Source organism: Haliotis rufescens, unplaced genomic scaffold (assembly GCF_023055435.1).
Source record: "Haliotis rufescens isolate VD_foot unplaced genomic scaffold, xgHalRufe1.0.p SCAF_3, whole genome shotgun sequence".
Classification (NCBI taxonomy): Eukaryota; Metazoa; Mollusca; class Gastropoda; order Lepetellida; family Haliotidae; genus Haliotis; species Haliotis rufescens.
The window spans coordinates 22,409,200-22,425,676 of record NW_025964001.1 but is presented as its reverse complement, the minus strand read 5'-3'; the positions used below and the strand labels follow the sequence as shown (position 1 = coordinate 22,425,676).

Genomic DNA, 16,477 nt, shown 5'->3' with positions numbered 1-16,477 from the left:
TCTTTCACGATTGAGGTTTAAAAATCTTACAAAAATGATTGCTGAAGGACAATTTGAATGTCAAGAATAATTCTGAAACTTGATATGTGAAAATACCACTCATGCAAATCAATTATTATTGATTCTCTCAGAGTTTATTTGCATTAACATGGCATTAAATCCAAGCAATTTCTAATTCAACACCAATATTTTACACACGTTACCATGAACTCGTTGATGGCCTCAGTGTTTACATGCACACTATGTTAAGTTAGCAGCATGTACATGGCACCGTGGCTGTCTTTAGATGCATGTTCTTCTAGGTTACTGATACCAAGCCTGCTAATGTGTAGGCCTTGTACTTGAGCTGCCCCTGGGGATTCCAGGTAAGGAGAGGTCCCAAGCAACCTGTGCTGGTCATAAGAGGCAACTTTGTGGATTTGCCGGTCAGGATTGTTGACTTAGTTGATTGCGAGGCATCACACCTAAAGGACATGGATTGTTACTCGTATTAATAATAATAATAATAATAATAATAACAATAACAATAATAATAATAATAATGTTTTGTCCACTTTTGAACACATTTATTTGTCTGATGATGCTCTTGTGAAGCATGTCAAGACTCATGATGAAAACAAGGCATTCCACAGTTTTCTAAAACGAGCCAAGGATGTGGGACATAATCTCAAAGTCAATGTTGATTATGTTGATGGTTCTTTACTGCTGGGCGGTACAGAAATGAGTGTCAACCAAGCAAAGTGCCATATCAAATCGGCCCAGACTCAGTTTTTCAAGGAGAGGCTTTCTGAACAACCACTGAATCAAGTTTATGTGTAGCGTTTTGAGAAGATCAGCAATCTTGCAGAGTCCTTCACTTGGATGAAGTCGTCTGGCCTGAAAAGTGAAACAGAAGGCTTTCTGTTTGCTGCTCAGGACCAGTCACTTCCAACTCAAAACTGTCAATGTGTGATTTTGCATCAAAATATGAATATGAAATTTAGATTATGTAATGAATTTAATGAGACTGTCCAACACATTGTGAGTGGATGCCCAGCTTTGGCACAGACACAGTATCTTAAGCAACATGATGGGGTGGCTCTATCATTTTATTACTGTCTTCGCCATGCTTGTGGTTTTGACACAGAGGTCCATCCATGGTACAACCCTGAATATGTAGGCGTCATGGAAAATGATAAATACAAAATCCTTTGGAATAGGCCTGTATACAGCCTCAGACATATCCAGGCCAACAAACCTGATCTTGTCCTTTTTGATAAAACCAATGAAATCATTTATATCACTGAACTTTCTGTCCCTTTTCACAGAAATGTGATTGACAAGATTGAGGAAAAACATGGCAAATATGCAGACCTCGCTTTCGAAATGTCACGCTTGCATCCCAAGTTCCAAGTTGTCCGACTCCCCATTGTTCTCGGTGCCTTAGGTTTGGTATCCCAATCTGTTGACTGACATGGGGAGAGTACCCGGGGTTGCTATCAGGAATACAGCCCTTCTGACAATCTGGGTAATGCAGAAGGCTGCAGTGTTGGGGAGTCTTCCCATTCTCCGTAAAGTTCTGGGTGGGTTTGACTAGGCGGCACTGGGAGAAGTCCTATTCGCTGTCTGGGTTGTGTGTGGAGGGGGCAAGGGCCCTGAGCTGATGATGAGCCTAACCAGCCTGACTGTGCCAAACCCTCTTTGCTGCATTTTTTATTTTTAATCTATAAATGATATTGATAATGATAATGATGATAACAACAACAACAACAACAACAATAATAATAATAATAATAGAAATAATAATAATGACAGCAACAATAATAATATATAAATTTATATAGCGCCAATTTCCAGACTGGATCTGCTCAAAGACACTTTTGCATGAGTCTGGTGGTCAAAGGGAGAGTTCACTGAGCGTTGTAGGCAGATTGGAACAAATAGGTGATGTAATATCACTGGATTGTATTGTCGTCAGTGTATGGATGGAATATTGTTGAGTGAGGTGTTAAACAACTAACAATCATCCTTACTTGAGCTGAAGGGTTTGTTGTGGCCCAGGTACCTTTCTGTATAGAGAAATCTACACTGTTAGACAGAATTGCATCTAGCTGAGCACTTCTCTGAGCACCTCTCCACACTAAAGCTATTGGGTGAGTCTATTGAATGATGCGAGGTGTAACTCAAAGTCCCAGCTTTTGTTATTGTTTGATCAAATTTAAGCCAAATTCTCCATGACAACATGCCCCTGTTGGGATTCAGGGTTAGAAAGAATCCCCAGAAGCAAACAAATCATTACAAGAATCTAGGGTCAACAGCAACAAATGCTCACCTTATGAGGTAACTTAGTGGATTGGACGTTTGGTCTTGGTAGCCTGTCATCGTACTCGGACGACGTGGATCGTTGCTCATGATATCAATCACTCTGTTATAGGCTGCCATCAAAATGCTGAGTATGGGATTAAAAAACAAACAACAAGATAATCAACATAAGATAATCAATAGCATGGTTGGGAAGGAAATCACAATAATTTTGTTAATGTACACTTCATATGTTATCATTATTACCTAGTTTGTTCATGTTGGTTTATTTGCATAATTTATGAGACACATATTGATGGATCAAAACATATATATATATATGAAACAAAACAAGATAAAAATATATTGTGTCAAAATATTGTTGAATAAAATGTATATTGAAACATACAGCAAACACCTCATACAGATTTCTGTGAAATAGAAGTTGCACCATCACATGTCCAAACTATGTATGGCTCACAGATCTAGAATAGAAATTGCAACATGCAAAATCTTAATCAACATGCTGGGATGATTTTGTTAATAATTTTCGTTATTAATAGTATTTCCAACAATACCCCACCCAGTCTGTTGGAGCCACGCTTGCACAAGGATTCTAATTGTATAGCAAGTGCAGCACTGATGGCAAATACAAGCCAAATACATGACGCACAGGGGCATATTTAGCCCCTGGCTTGGCAGGAAACACAGAGCTGCAATGCAGAGAACTGTATTTAAACCAGACTGTTTTATTTCTATGTTGATTGCAGTGACGTATGTTACAGTCGTAGGTGGCTCGTATTTCCTTCTTCATGATTGCCACAGGTGTTTATGGCAAATTTGTGATATGAACTTCATGCTCCATGTACATGAGGACCACTTTTCTGGTTCTCTTGCCTTTGGAAATAGACGAATTAAGCTGAGTGACAGCTTGATAGTGGTGTCTGTTCGGAATGACGATTCCCTGTAGCACATGTCTTACGCAAAGATCTGTTTTCAGTTGGACATTATGTTGTAATATGCATATATATACAATGTCTATTTTCATGTCTATTTCATTCTTGAAATTGACCATCCTTGTGTGGGTTATTACTGGAAGTAATGAAATAGTTGTCCTTCAGGGCTACCATCTCCATGTGTTCACGACATCAATGGAATATAATGTCTTTATGTCCATGTGGACTATCTGACTGACAGCAGCAAATATAGTGTTTTGCAAATGGATGGTTAAGAGAGAATATAGAAATTAACTGGCAATAATATCATCGATTTTCCCTTGATGGCTCTGTGCATTATTATCTCTTGGCAATAGTTTTCATCTTGAAAGTCTTATTTGCACATAACATGTATTGATTATTTTCTTTACCGTAACAGTCATTTTATGCGCCCCGCTCCAATAAGCGCATCCTGATCAACTTCTCGACCAATCTGTATGTAATCTTTATGAGTGCCTGTAGTAAGCCCGAAAATTGTCATGACAGTACATATTTATTTGTGGATACTACAGATATTTTTACAGTTAAAAAGTTATGTAACTGCCCTGTAACTATTAACGAAAACATTTCATTCTGTTCTCTATTACTCGATCTCTGGCAGAAAATTTAACTAGTGTATGGTTTTTAAAAGATCCAGGGTGCTTATTAAGGTGATTACAGTATTTGGTATGGAACATAGGTATGTTGGCAACTTTAGCCTCTTGTTTTAAGTATCAGAAGCATGTTGGTCAAGCAAGCTTTTGACAGTGTGTACTGAAGGGCAGTTTGGGATAGTAGGATCATGTATATTTGATTTCAAGAACTATATCAATAACTGTATGTTTTAAAAACATGAATCACTTCCTTTTTTTTCTTTTCAGAAAATGACCCAGAAATTCCACCGAAACAAATCCAAACCAGCCAACTGTGACATTGCAGAAATGATCTTCACCATGTCGGATGACAAGATCTTCCTGACTTGCCACACAGAGGACAAGAGAATCGCGTCATCCACCAGGGAGTTCAGCAAGCCCACTAACTGGGAGGAGAAGGGAGCTGTGCTGGCCTGGACTCCAGAGATGCACCAGACATTCCAGGTACTAAGTAGTCCACAGCCTCCGTGGTCTAGTGGTAGAGCATCCGCCCAGAGAGCAGAAGGTCTGGGATTCGATTCCCGGCCGTGTCATACCAAAAGATGTTAAAAGATGGTACTTGTTGTTACCCTGTCTGGTGCTCGGCATTAAGGGGCTACAACAAGGACTGGTCGGCTCGGAGTCAGTATACTGTGCCTGAGTGGGGTATTCATGTCACACTGCGGTATGGTATCTCAGTGGGGAAGTTTACACAAAAAATCTTGAACGCGACATTATACCACATTTTACCTCACCTCACTAAAGTTGTCCAGTAGTCACGATTAGCCCAGAAATCCCAGCCCAGTAATCCAAATGTCCAGTTATCTTGTTGTCTATGGACTCCAGAAATCCAAGCCCAGCCCATAATCCCGATGTTACCCTGTAGTCCCGAAGTCCCAGCCAAGCCCAGCCCAGCCCAGCCCAGCCCAGCCCATAATCCCGATGTTACCCTGTAGTCCCGAAGTCCCAGCCTAGTAATCCAGATGTCCAGTTATCTTGTTGTCTATGGAGTCCCGAAATCCCAGCCCAGCCCGTAATCCCAGGGTTATCCTGTGGTCCCGAAGTCCAAGCCCAGCCCAGCCCAGCCCAGCCCAGCCCAGCCCATAATCCCGATGTTACCCTGTAGTCCCGAAGCCCAGCCCAGCCCATAATCCCGATGTTACCCTGTAGTCCCGAAGTCCTAGCCTAGTAATCCAGATGTCCCGTCTCATGATAAGTCCCATATAGCCCCATAGCCCTCATGTCGTCAAGTACTCCCTTAAAGCTCTGCACGCTAACGTCGAACCCATTCGACAGAGGTGTCCATCCCCGTGCATCTGATGTCGAACCCATTCGACAGGCGAATAGCATAACAACACCCCAAAATAAAACTCGCCATATCTATTTACCAAGAAGGCTTTGCGTAACATTTAAATTACGTATGACATGCATAAATGCTCAGCTTGCTCAATATCAAAACGTTCAGTCATTTATTTACCTCAAAAAGAAAATATCGCGAGTTAAAAATGTTTCGGCCAAACTTCTCGGCACACAACTACCAGAAACGGCCATTGTTGACTTTTGGCACTTCACGTTGAGCGGCATGCAGTCCGATATTTTCTTTATAATTTCATCATTTTTCCTATTCGATCATAATTTTTGGTTTGCTGACGAAAGGAAAACACTCATGTTCCTTTATTTCTAAAAATTCGCAACTTTCGCTGTAACTAATTGTAAACAAAAACAATCTGAATCGTAACATCATCGATTGGATGGAACTTGTACGATCATGGCAACGGCGGTAAACAAACAACTCCACATGCATAGTTATCCCGTTAAACTATTACAATCATTTTGTTACATCTAACTTAATTTTCTAGAATTATTGACACGTATGTATAAATCTTTGTAAAAAGAATTTCATTTTTAAAGAGTTTGCAAATGATTTTGTTTGATAAACTTTCCGACACATTGACAAGCCGACAAACGTCAGAGATACGTTTGGGCGTGGCCTAACTCGCGAATTGTTGAGTTTAACAAAGTCAACAAACGCTGCGAAAAATGACAAATATTGGATGATACGCAAAATCTGAACTGATATACATTCTAGGTAAACCATTCAATAGCAAAATATTGCATTTTACGAGAAATAATCAAAATACTTGCAATTTTAGCTATCATTTCTGAAACCGGAAGCACGTACCGCATGTGACACATGGAAGCAAAATATGCAAAAGTTGGTAAGCTATCATAAAGAAATTCCGAAATAGATTCAAATTCAAAAGAAAATACATAATTTACTATTTTTCGTCAACTATTTACTATTTATTGATCTGGAGAGCAGTCTTCACTCCTATTTGTTTCATATTTCTTCGTGATTGTCGCCATCAAATGTGTAAGTCTAAATCCGAAACCGTAATGGATTTCACGCTCGATGATTTTAATTTTAAAAATATTTTCTAAAAACGAACGCAACGGAGAACGATACAACGTATTGATATGCCATAATAATAACATAATATTGTTATTGGTCTAACATTACAAAAAGAACAATTTAAATATTAAAGATGTTGTTGAAAACTTTCTGAGAACCTCCCGTCCTCTGAACCGATAAAATTTTGGTACACAACGAGGTAGGCTAGTGTAAATATATATAGATTCTAGGCTCCTATATATGTGATTTTGTACCCAAAACAAATTAAATTGTACCCAAAATACTTTGTGAATTTGTACCTTAGAAAATAAGACAATAGATCTATAATTATATTTATGTTTTCATGTAGATGAACAGAACACATGATAAAATATTTCATCAAGTTCCAAATATGATTATGACTGTGATCCTTGAAATTGATTGTTTAGTGTTGAGAGAAAATTGACGTCTTGTCACTGAAGGAGAGGCCAGTTAAGTTGGTTAAACCTAAGTTAGAATGAATTGTTTTGATAGGAAAGTGATATTATGATAAGTTTAAGACACCAAATTGAAATAATTCTAGGTAGATCTACAAAATCACATACCCATTTGGGTAACAAATTACTAGAAATTTTGGGTACAAAAGTCACCACTGTACATTTCAACTGATTTTCGTGAATCAATGGGATAAAAAATTTCGTCTGAATGATTCCTTTTCTCATTTTTTAAGACAAGAATTTGTTTTACATAACAAAACAGGCAGATCTACATGGATCACGTTTAGTCCTAAAATGTGAAAAATATGGACACCTCAGAAATGAGGGCTTATAAGTATTATTCTACCTAACTAGTCACATGGTTTGACTTTGATCTAGGTCTATCTAAGAAAAGTCCTTATGAAAATCTTTTTTTAATTTTTTTATGACACTGACATTTCTGGCACTTAGACAAAGAGTATTCAAGGAAAGACAGATATGTTTTTGAATGAAAATATGACTTCTCTTTATAATTCTTTTTTCATGATGACAGGGGAATTTTTATACACACCAGCTGAGAAGGTGGTGATACTGTGATTGCATACAAAGAAAAAACAGGTTGGAAGCAGTACCTTTATGTATGAAAAAGACCACATAAGGTGAACAAAAGTAATGGGTTGGCTGACTGGAAAAAATACATCTGGCAAGGGTAAACATGTACACAGGCATGTTTCTTTTCATTCCAACCAGAAGACTGAGATTGCATTGTCTAAGAAACCTATGGCAAACTTACCAGCTCATGTGCCACCATGGTTCTTGTGATTAAACAAACAAAAATGTCATGTACTGTTACAAGTACTGTTACTGTAATTAAATTAAATTAATTCCTATTAAATTATATTTCAGAATTGTTTTATTTGGAAACAAACCACATAATGCACAAGATTAATGTTCATATGAGTTTAGTACGTATATGTTAAGGATCTGATTTATTCATTATTCATGGAAAACTAAAATTAAAATGATGACATCAGAGAGTTACTTATTCACATAGTTGATTTTCAGAGTGCAAGATAATAATTGTTGAATAAATATGTTTAAACTAAAGATAATAATTGAAGTTTGATCAGTTACACTGTGCTGATGCAAAGACTAATATTTACTGTCCCCACACACCATCATTGTGGGAAAAATAACTATTAAATATAACTTAAAATTTTAAAACCTGTAAACAGCTGTAAATAATTAAACAATTACAAATCTATCATCAATACGCAATCATGGTGGTCTTCATATTTTTGGAAAAAAATTAGAAATCCTTCGTGTAACTGTTCTAGAATCATGCTAGAATGTATTCCCGAAAGGAAAACTATCCTAAATGTAATTTTGGAACTAACACCGAAAATATGTACGTAGCATTTTATTGCTTATATATACCCTATCATATTCAGCAACGTGGGTATGTTATTTTGAAACAAGTTTTGTCAAGCCCATTTTCGCGCACCTGTTGTTGAGGGTGATCTTGCTGATCGACGATATCCATAGTCGTATTACGTGGGATACACTTGTTGTAGTGAAACTTATCAGCGTGTACATCGCAGAAATATGAATTATGTCCCATTTATATTCACAACATTGAATGGTGATTCTTAAATATCAACAGAAGTTCAAATAAAAGATACCGAGAAACTTGCATGTGGCATGTTGATTTATCGTCTACCGTTTCCGGGTCACGGGAGCATGCAAGGTCAAACGGATTAACTAATACGTGAATTATATCGTCAAAGTCACATATTTATTTCATGTTAGTGGTGATTACTGATACTGTGTATCGACTTATATTTTTGCTCTATGTGATAGGCGAACTATTTCAAAATTTACTGTAATTGTTTTGTTTCGAAAGCTTATCAGCAGACTACCCCTGTCTGTGACATCACATCCGGTGACCTTTGCACTTACTGAAATAGTGCTGTCAGAATTCACGATCTTTATTTTCATTTTTCTCTCGTCATATTTATTGGAATATGACGAAGAAAACATTCTTCGATTCAGAAGATCGTCAACTTTCGCCAAGTTATATTTATAAAGGCAATGTAAACTTTGTTGATATTAAAATAGCAATAAGTTATGCGGAGGTCGGGCGAAGCGCGCCATGTTTGATTTTAGGACGTCTGCTAGCATCATGACATGGGTTGTTTATTTTTGTATATCGTAAATATTCAACCAAAACGCTTGAAATTAGGATTAGTGAATATTTATAAGTCATTAATTGTTTCCTGCAAATTTTATAACATGACACGTCAGATTAACCCGAATATTCGTATTTCTGCAACCGACATGATGACCTCGAAAATTAAGTTATTTTTCTGTTTAACGTTTAGATAATAAATTCACTGAAATGGTTCATAATTTACCATCGCGCTGATATATGCCGATTATAAAACCCGAATTTTTACTCAATTAAAATTAAGATATCGGAGATATGATTATTGAAATCAATTTGCACAAATGTTACGATATTAAAAGGTTCCTAGCATGAAATGCAAACCACCTTCAATAACGCAATTCAGGTAGGTTCAAGAAAATTTACAAATTTTGTGTTCGCTTTGGTCTTAACCTTGGTATGATTGAAAACATCAGGATATTTTTATATAGTATTGTGTAGTTTTCTATCAGGAATAAATGTGCAAAATATTTCTTCAATTGGCCCTTGTTTAATGACGCACCAACTGTTTGAAATCACCCACCCTCTTTAGAGCGCCTTATGCTAAAATTAATCCAGCAGGCAGGGGTAAGAAGTGTGAAAATAATTCAGCAGGCTAAAGGTTAATACATGCCTCATATATGTGTACATAATGAAATATTGCTAAACATGCCTGTTGTCCCTGCTTTCAGGTGGACCCCAATGCTCCCTACAATAAGCAGGTGGAGCTCTACCAGACTCTGCTGGAACTCCTCAAGGCTGAGGAAATCTGTCGGGAGCGTCTCCGAGAGTCTGAGGAGGAGGTTAGTGACAAGGAGATTATAAGGAATAATAGTCAGACTGACAAGTGAAATAATTTCATTTTACACTGAGATTAACTTTGCTTTCATTAAGGTTACAAAGAATATTTTTAATATTGTCCAAGCTGTTTCTCTTTTAGTAATAAAGTGAACATGCCAAGGAGCAGAATGTTTATGTTTTTTCCACATCTAACCACCATCCGTATCTAATCCTGGTGATTATAACAGGTGAAGGAAATCCTGGATGAGAGAACCAAGGAGGAGAGTGACTCAGAGTTGGAGATTTCTGTGTACGACACAGAGAGGAATGAGAAGGCAAAGAAACACAGGAGAGAGATGGTAAGCATGTCACTGTACCTGTCAGGGTACCTTACACTAAACACATGAATTCATAAACACAGTGAGACTCCCAGGACATCCATCAAGACATCTTTCAAAATAGGGTCTCCCAGTCAGAGACCTGCCTCAATGATTTTCTGGAAAAGAGATAGCAGTTTAACTGTGTTTGAAGTCATGCCTGTGCTCTGTGAAGTCAGTGCTTCAGCTGACATGAATACCTCTCCATGGGTACCTGGGTTAGAATAGGTTCCCCAGCATTCCATTGCTGGTCATTAGAAGCAACACAAAAGGATTGAGTGGTCGGGCACTGTGACTCTGATGATTGCGTTTCATGGTGCTCCATTGGCGTTGTTCATGTTTTCCGGCACTGACTTGCCTGGTCCTGACCTGGAATACACTGGAAAATTGAGTGTGGAATTTAACAGCATTCACTCACTGATATAAAATCCTATTGCCCTTGAGAGTGTTGGGCTTAGTTTCAGAAATATAGGGCCAGGAGACCAATATTGCTACTGAAAATGGAAGGTCATTCTTCAGGGTCCAGTGTGTATTATTAGAGGATGTGTTTTTCCAGGAACGTATCAAGTTGGAGGAGAAGATGAGGAAGCAGGAGATGGAGATTGACTACCTGGCACCCTTCCTGGCCCAGATCGGTGACCCGGACAAGGTATCTCGCACCCAGGCCTACAAGCTGAAGGAGGACTGTCTGGCCGACCTCAAGCAGAGGCTCATTGACAAGGCCAACCTCATACAGGCCAGGTTCGAAAAGGTAAGATTGACAACCCCTTGTTATCATTGGAACAATGTGGTAGATTTACAGTTTGAGCTTAGGAATAGGATGTTCTGTAGTTGCTGTAGGTGACAGTATTACTCTCACTCACCTTATCTCATAAACATTCAGTGTCATTCATCACTGTCACCTGACAATGTAGGTCAGATAATTTGTTGCAGCAGATATTTTATATCTCTGGTGTTGAATTTATGGTAGTAGCCATGCTGTATGGATGTGAAGGATACGATACTATTGTCCAGGGAATACTTCTCAGAAGTAATTTATAGATTTTGTTTGCCATGATGTTTTATGGAGAGTAATACATAGTAATACATAGAGATTATTATACAAGCATGTGTGTCACTGATTTTATGAAATTACGTATTTCCTGAGCAAGTGTAATACATGAATTCTTACACGATTTTCGTAAAATCAGTATGACACACGTGTGAGTGTAATAGTTTCTTTATTACCTATTATTTCTTAATCATTTTGAGACCCCCTTTAGGAAAATGTACTGATTACCATGGCTGTCCTAGAAAACCACAATTTGTCGAATGACACAACAATCTTTAGCGATGAGATCATTTCTAGTGTGACGTGATTCCGACCTTATGTCACAATGGTGTTTGGATGACTAAAACAATACACTGGTGCGCTTGAAGTGATATTTGCACTAGTGCACATATGATTTTTATGGACTTGGTTATTTCTAACTCTATGGGTAATAAATAACATTACTAACTTTTCATGCACTGATGCTGTAGGAGACGCAGGAGCTGCAGAAGAAGCAGGGCTGGTACCAGCAGAACCAGGTGTCCATGCAGAAGGATGACGAGGAAGAGTACCTCAACTACTGCAGCGAGGCCATGTTCCGCATCCACATCCTGGAACTCAGACTCAACAGGTGAGGAGGGCTGACTATATTGAGGAGGGCTGACTGTATTGAGGAGGGCTGACTATATTGAGGAGGGCTGACTATATTGAGGAGAGTTGACTATATTGAGGAGGGTTGACTAAATTGAGGAGCGTTGACTATATTGAGGAGAGCTGACTATAATGAGGAGAGCTGACTATATTGAGGAGAGCTGACTATATTGAGGAGGGCTAACTATATTGAGGAGGACTGACTATATTGAGGAGAGCTGACTATATTGAGGAGAGCTGACTATATTGAGGAGGGCTGACTATAATGAGGAGAGCTGACTATATTGAGGAGAGCTGACTATATTGAGGAGGGCTGACTATATTGAGGAAGGCTGGCTATATTGAGGAGAGCTGACTATATTGAGGAGGGCTTACTATATTGAGGAGGACTGACTATAATGAGGAGAGCTGACTATATTGAGGAGGGCTGACTATATTGAGGAGGGCTGACTATATTGAGGAGAGCTGACTATATTGAGGAGAGCTGACTATATTAAGGAGGGCTGACTATATTGAGGAGGACTGACTATATTGAGGAGGGCTGACTATATTGAGGAGGGCTGACTATATTGAGGAGGGCTGACTATATTGAGGAGGGCTGACTATATTAAGGAGGGCTGACTATATTGAGGAGGACTGACTATATTGAGGAGGGCTGACTATATTGAGGAGGGCTGACTATATTGAGGAGGGCTGACTATATTGAGGAGGGCTGACTATATTAAGGAGGGCTGACTATATTGAGGAGGACTGACTATATTGAGGAGGGCTGACTATATTGAGGAGGGCTGACTATATTGAGGAGGGCTGACTATATTGAGGAGGGCTGACTATATTGAGGAGGGCTGACTATATTGAGGAGGGCTGACTATATTGAGGAGGACTGACTATATTGAGGAGGGCTGACTATATTGAGGAGGGCTGACTATATTGAGGAGGGCTGACTATATTGAGGAGGGCTGACTATATTGAGGAGGGCTGACTATATTGAGGAGGGCTGACTATATTAAGGAGGACTGACTATATTGAGGAGGGCTGACTATATTGAGGAGGGCTGACTATATTGAGGAGGGCTGACTATATTGAGGAGAGCTGACTATATTGAGGAGGGCTGACTATATTGAGGAGGGCTGACTATACTGAGGAGGGCTGACTATATTGAGGAGGGCTGACTATATTGAGGAGGGCTGACTATATTAAGGAGGACTGACTATATTGAGGAGGGCTGACTATATTGAGGAGGGCTGACTATATTGAGGAGGGCTGACTATATTGAGGAGGGCTGACTATATTAAGGAGGACTGACTATATTGAGGAGGGCTGACTATAATGAGGAGGGCTGACTACATTGAGGAGAGCTGACTATATTGAGGAGGGCTGACTATATTAAGGAGGGCTGACTATATTGAGGAGGGCTGACTATATTGATGAGGGCTGACTATATTAAGGAGGACTGACTATATTGAGGAGGGCTGACTATAATGAGGAGGGCTGACTACATTGAGGAGAGCTGACTATATTGAGGAGAGCTGACTATATTGAGGAGAGCTGACTATATTAAGGAGGGCTGACTATATTGAGGAGGGCTGACTATATTGAGGAGGGCTGACTATACTGAGGAGGGCTGACTATATTGAGGAGGGCTGACTATATTGAGGAGGGCTGACTATATTAAGGAGGACTGACTATATTGAGGAGGGCTGACTATATTGAGGAGGGCTGACTATATTGAGGAGGGCTGACTATATTGAGGAGGGCTGACTATATTAAGGAGGACTGACTATATTGAGGAGGGCTGACTATAATGAGGAGGGCTGACTACATTGAGGAGAGCTGACTATATTGAGGAGGGCTGACTATATTAAGGAGGACTGACTATATTGAGGAGGGCTGACTATATTGAGGAGGGCTGACTATATTGATGAGGGCTGACTATATTGAGGAGGGCTGACTATATTAAGGAGGACTGACTATATTGAGGAGGGCTGACTATAATGAGGAGGGCTGACTACATTGAGGAGAGCTGACTATATTGAGGAGGGCTGACTATATTAAGGAGGACTGACTATATTGAGGAGGGCTGACTATATTGAGGAGGGCTGACTATATTGATGAGGGCTGACTATATTGAGGAGAGCTGACTATATTGAGGAGAGCTGACTATATTGAGGAGAGCTGACTATATTAAGGAGGGCTGACTATATTAGGGAGGACTGACTCTATTGAGGAGAGCTGACTATATTGAGGAGAGCTGACTATATTGAGGAGGGCTGACTATATTGAGGAGGGCTGACTATATTGAGGAGAGCTGACTATATTGAGGAGGGCTGACTATATTGAGGAGGGCTGACTACATTGAGGAGGGCTGACTATATTGAGGAGAGCTGACTATATTGAGGAGAGCTGACTATATTGAGGAGAGCTGACTATATTAAGGAGGGCTGACTATATTAGGGAGGACTGACTCTATTGAGGAGAGCTGACTATATTGAGGAGAGCTGACTATATTGAGGAGGGCTGACTATATTGAGGAGAGCTGACTATATTGAGGAGAGCTGACTATATTGAGGAGAGCTGACTATATTAAGGAGGGCTGACTATATTAGGGAGGACTGACTCTATTGAGGAGAGCTGACTATATTGAGGAGGACTGACTATATTGAGGAGGGCTGACTATATTGAGGAGGGCTGACTATATTGAGGAGGGCTGACTATATTGAGGAGGGCTGACTATATTGAGGAGGGCTGACTATATTGAGGAGGACTGACTATATTGAGGAGGGCTGACTATATTGAGGAGGGCTGACTATATTGAGGAGGGCTGACTATATTGAGGAGGGCTGACTATATTGAGGAGGGCTGACTATATTGAGGAGGGCTGACTATATTAAGGAGGACTGACTATATTGAGGAGGGCTGACTATATTGAGGAGGGCTGACTATATTGAGGAGGGCTGACTATAATGAGGAGAGCTGACTATTTTGAGGAGAGCTGACTATATTGAGGAGAGCTGACTATATTGAGGAGAGCTGACTATATTGAGGAGGGCTGACTATATTGAGGAGGGCCCCCAAAGCCCATCTCTGGATCTGCCTATGGCACTGAGAACCTGAATATGAACATGGCCTCATGTTGTTTGGTTAAATCAGATAATCTATGTCACAGTTGGTTTGAAAAAAGCTGTATTCATGTTTCAGACACAAGGAGATGGCTCCACACAAGTACATGGCCCTGGAACAGAAGCTACGGAGTGACAACCGGCTGACTGAGTACTTCTAGACTGACACAATACAAACCTGCTCAAGCCAATCTTTGTCACATACTGCCCTTGTTTTTAGATTCATTTGTGATATATTGTGTCATTTGTCATGGCATATTGTTTCATCCCAGTAATATCTGTGATAGCTTCATAAAAATTAATGGCTGTTGGGGAATATTCAGTTTTTGTCATTTATATTGATTTGTAAGTTAATGTTTGGCTTTACACAATTGCAGCATATGAATACTACTTCCTCAATTGCATAACATTTAAGGTCATTCCAGTATTTTCCCAAATTGAATAAAACATGTTCAGATATAATTGTATTATATGACTTCTTATCAATGCTGTATTATATCAAAGTAAAAATACAGTAAACTACGTTTATAACGAACATGCTTATAACGAACTGGCGGATATAACGAACTGGTTTTTAGGTCCCTGTCATATGCTGTCTATATGCTGTTTATATGCTTATAACGAACTACGGTTATAACGAACGAAAACTTGTGGTCCCTTTGAGTTAGGTATAACCGTAGTTTACTGTAGATTTGAATACTTTTATGAGACCTGAAGGAAATAAATAGAGAGTGGAGCAGTATGTATTGTCTTGGGTGAATTCCTAAATCTCAGTAGAGATCCTCCCAAACTTTCTCAGATGTTAGCATGGACCACATCTGGAAGTAAATCCACTGCTGGTGGAATGAAGAAGTTGTTCAGTATTCAGTAAATGAGCATTATGACCAGTCCCCCCATTGCTGTGTACATTAACATATAGTTGTATATATGTCAGATGGTTGACTGGAATTGAATTAAATAAAATCTGTATCTATGAAGGCAGACTTACTTATCATTGAGGCAGTGAAGGAACTTTCCTTGCAGTCTCGGAAGACTGAGATATCATGAATGTTTTGCAGATGATGATGATGATGATGATGATGATGGTGATCGGAAGGTAGCCAGTGACAACCAGGATGGTGATGTCATCATTATCAGATGGATTTGATGAATGTTTGTGCTTTTGATTCTGAGTTAGAATTGCTTTCCAGCAACCTATGCTGGTCATAAGATGCAATTTAATGGATCGGGTTGTCTGGTTTGGTGACTTCTTTGACTCTGTGTCTTGTACCTGGATGGCATGGGTTGACACTGATAATATGAATCAGTGGATTGTGTGGTCCAGACTCAAATGTTTACAGGTTAACCTTACCCTTAGACTACAAAGAAACAAATCCTGCTTTCAACCGCTTAGTTACCATCAAGCTACAATGATATAGGTGTGACAGTGACCACTGCTTAAACAACATTCACTCTCACTTCACTGTTTTACATATATTTTGCGTTCTCAGCCAACATTTCATTTCAGTAGATACAGATGTAATTTGAGTAATTTAATTTTGTCCTTCATTATGTATGTTTACA

The 16,477-nt window shown here is 39.3% G+C and overlaps 1 protein-coding gene across 1 annotated transcript in view; it reads left to right on the top strand.

The window, feature by feature from the left end:
• LOC124146466 (dynein regulatory complex subunit 7-like) overlaps positions 1-15,891 on the top strand; it is a 33,277-nt gene extending 17,386 nt beyond the window's left edge. Inside the window, exons 13-18 of the mRNA XM_046516772.2 lie at positions 4,136-4,351; positions 9,650-9,760; positions 9,986-10,096; positions 10,671-10,865; positions 11,636-11,775; positions 14,994-15,891. Coding sequence (XP_046372728.2) covers positions 4,136-4,351; positions 9,650-9,760; positions 9,986-10,096; positions 10,671-10,865; positions 11,636-11,775; positions 14,994-15,075 — 855 coding nt within the window. The 3' untranslated portion in view covers positions 15,076-15,891. The remainder of the gene's footprint in view (positions 1-4,135; positions 4,352-9,649; positions 9,761-9,985; positions 10,097-10,670; positions 10,866-11,635; positions 11,776-14,993) is intronic.
• The last annotated feature ends 586 nt before the right edge of the window (positions 15,892-16,477 follow it).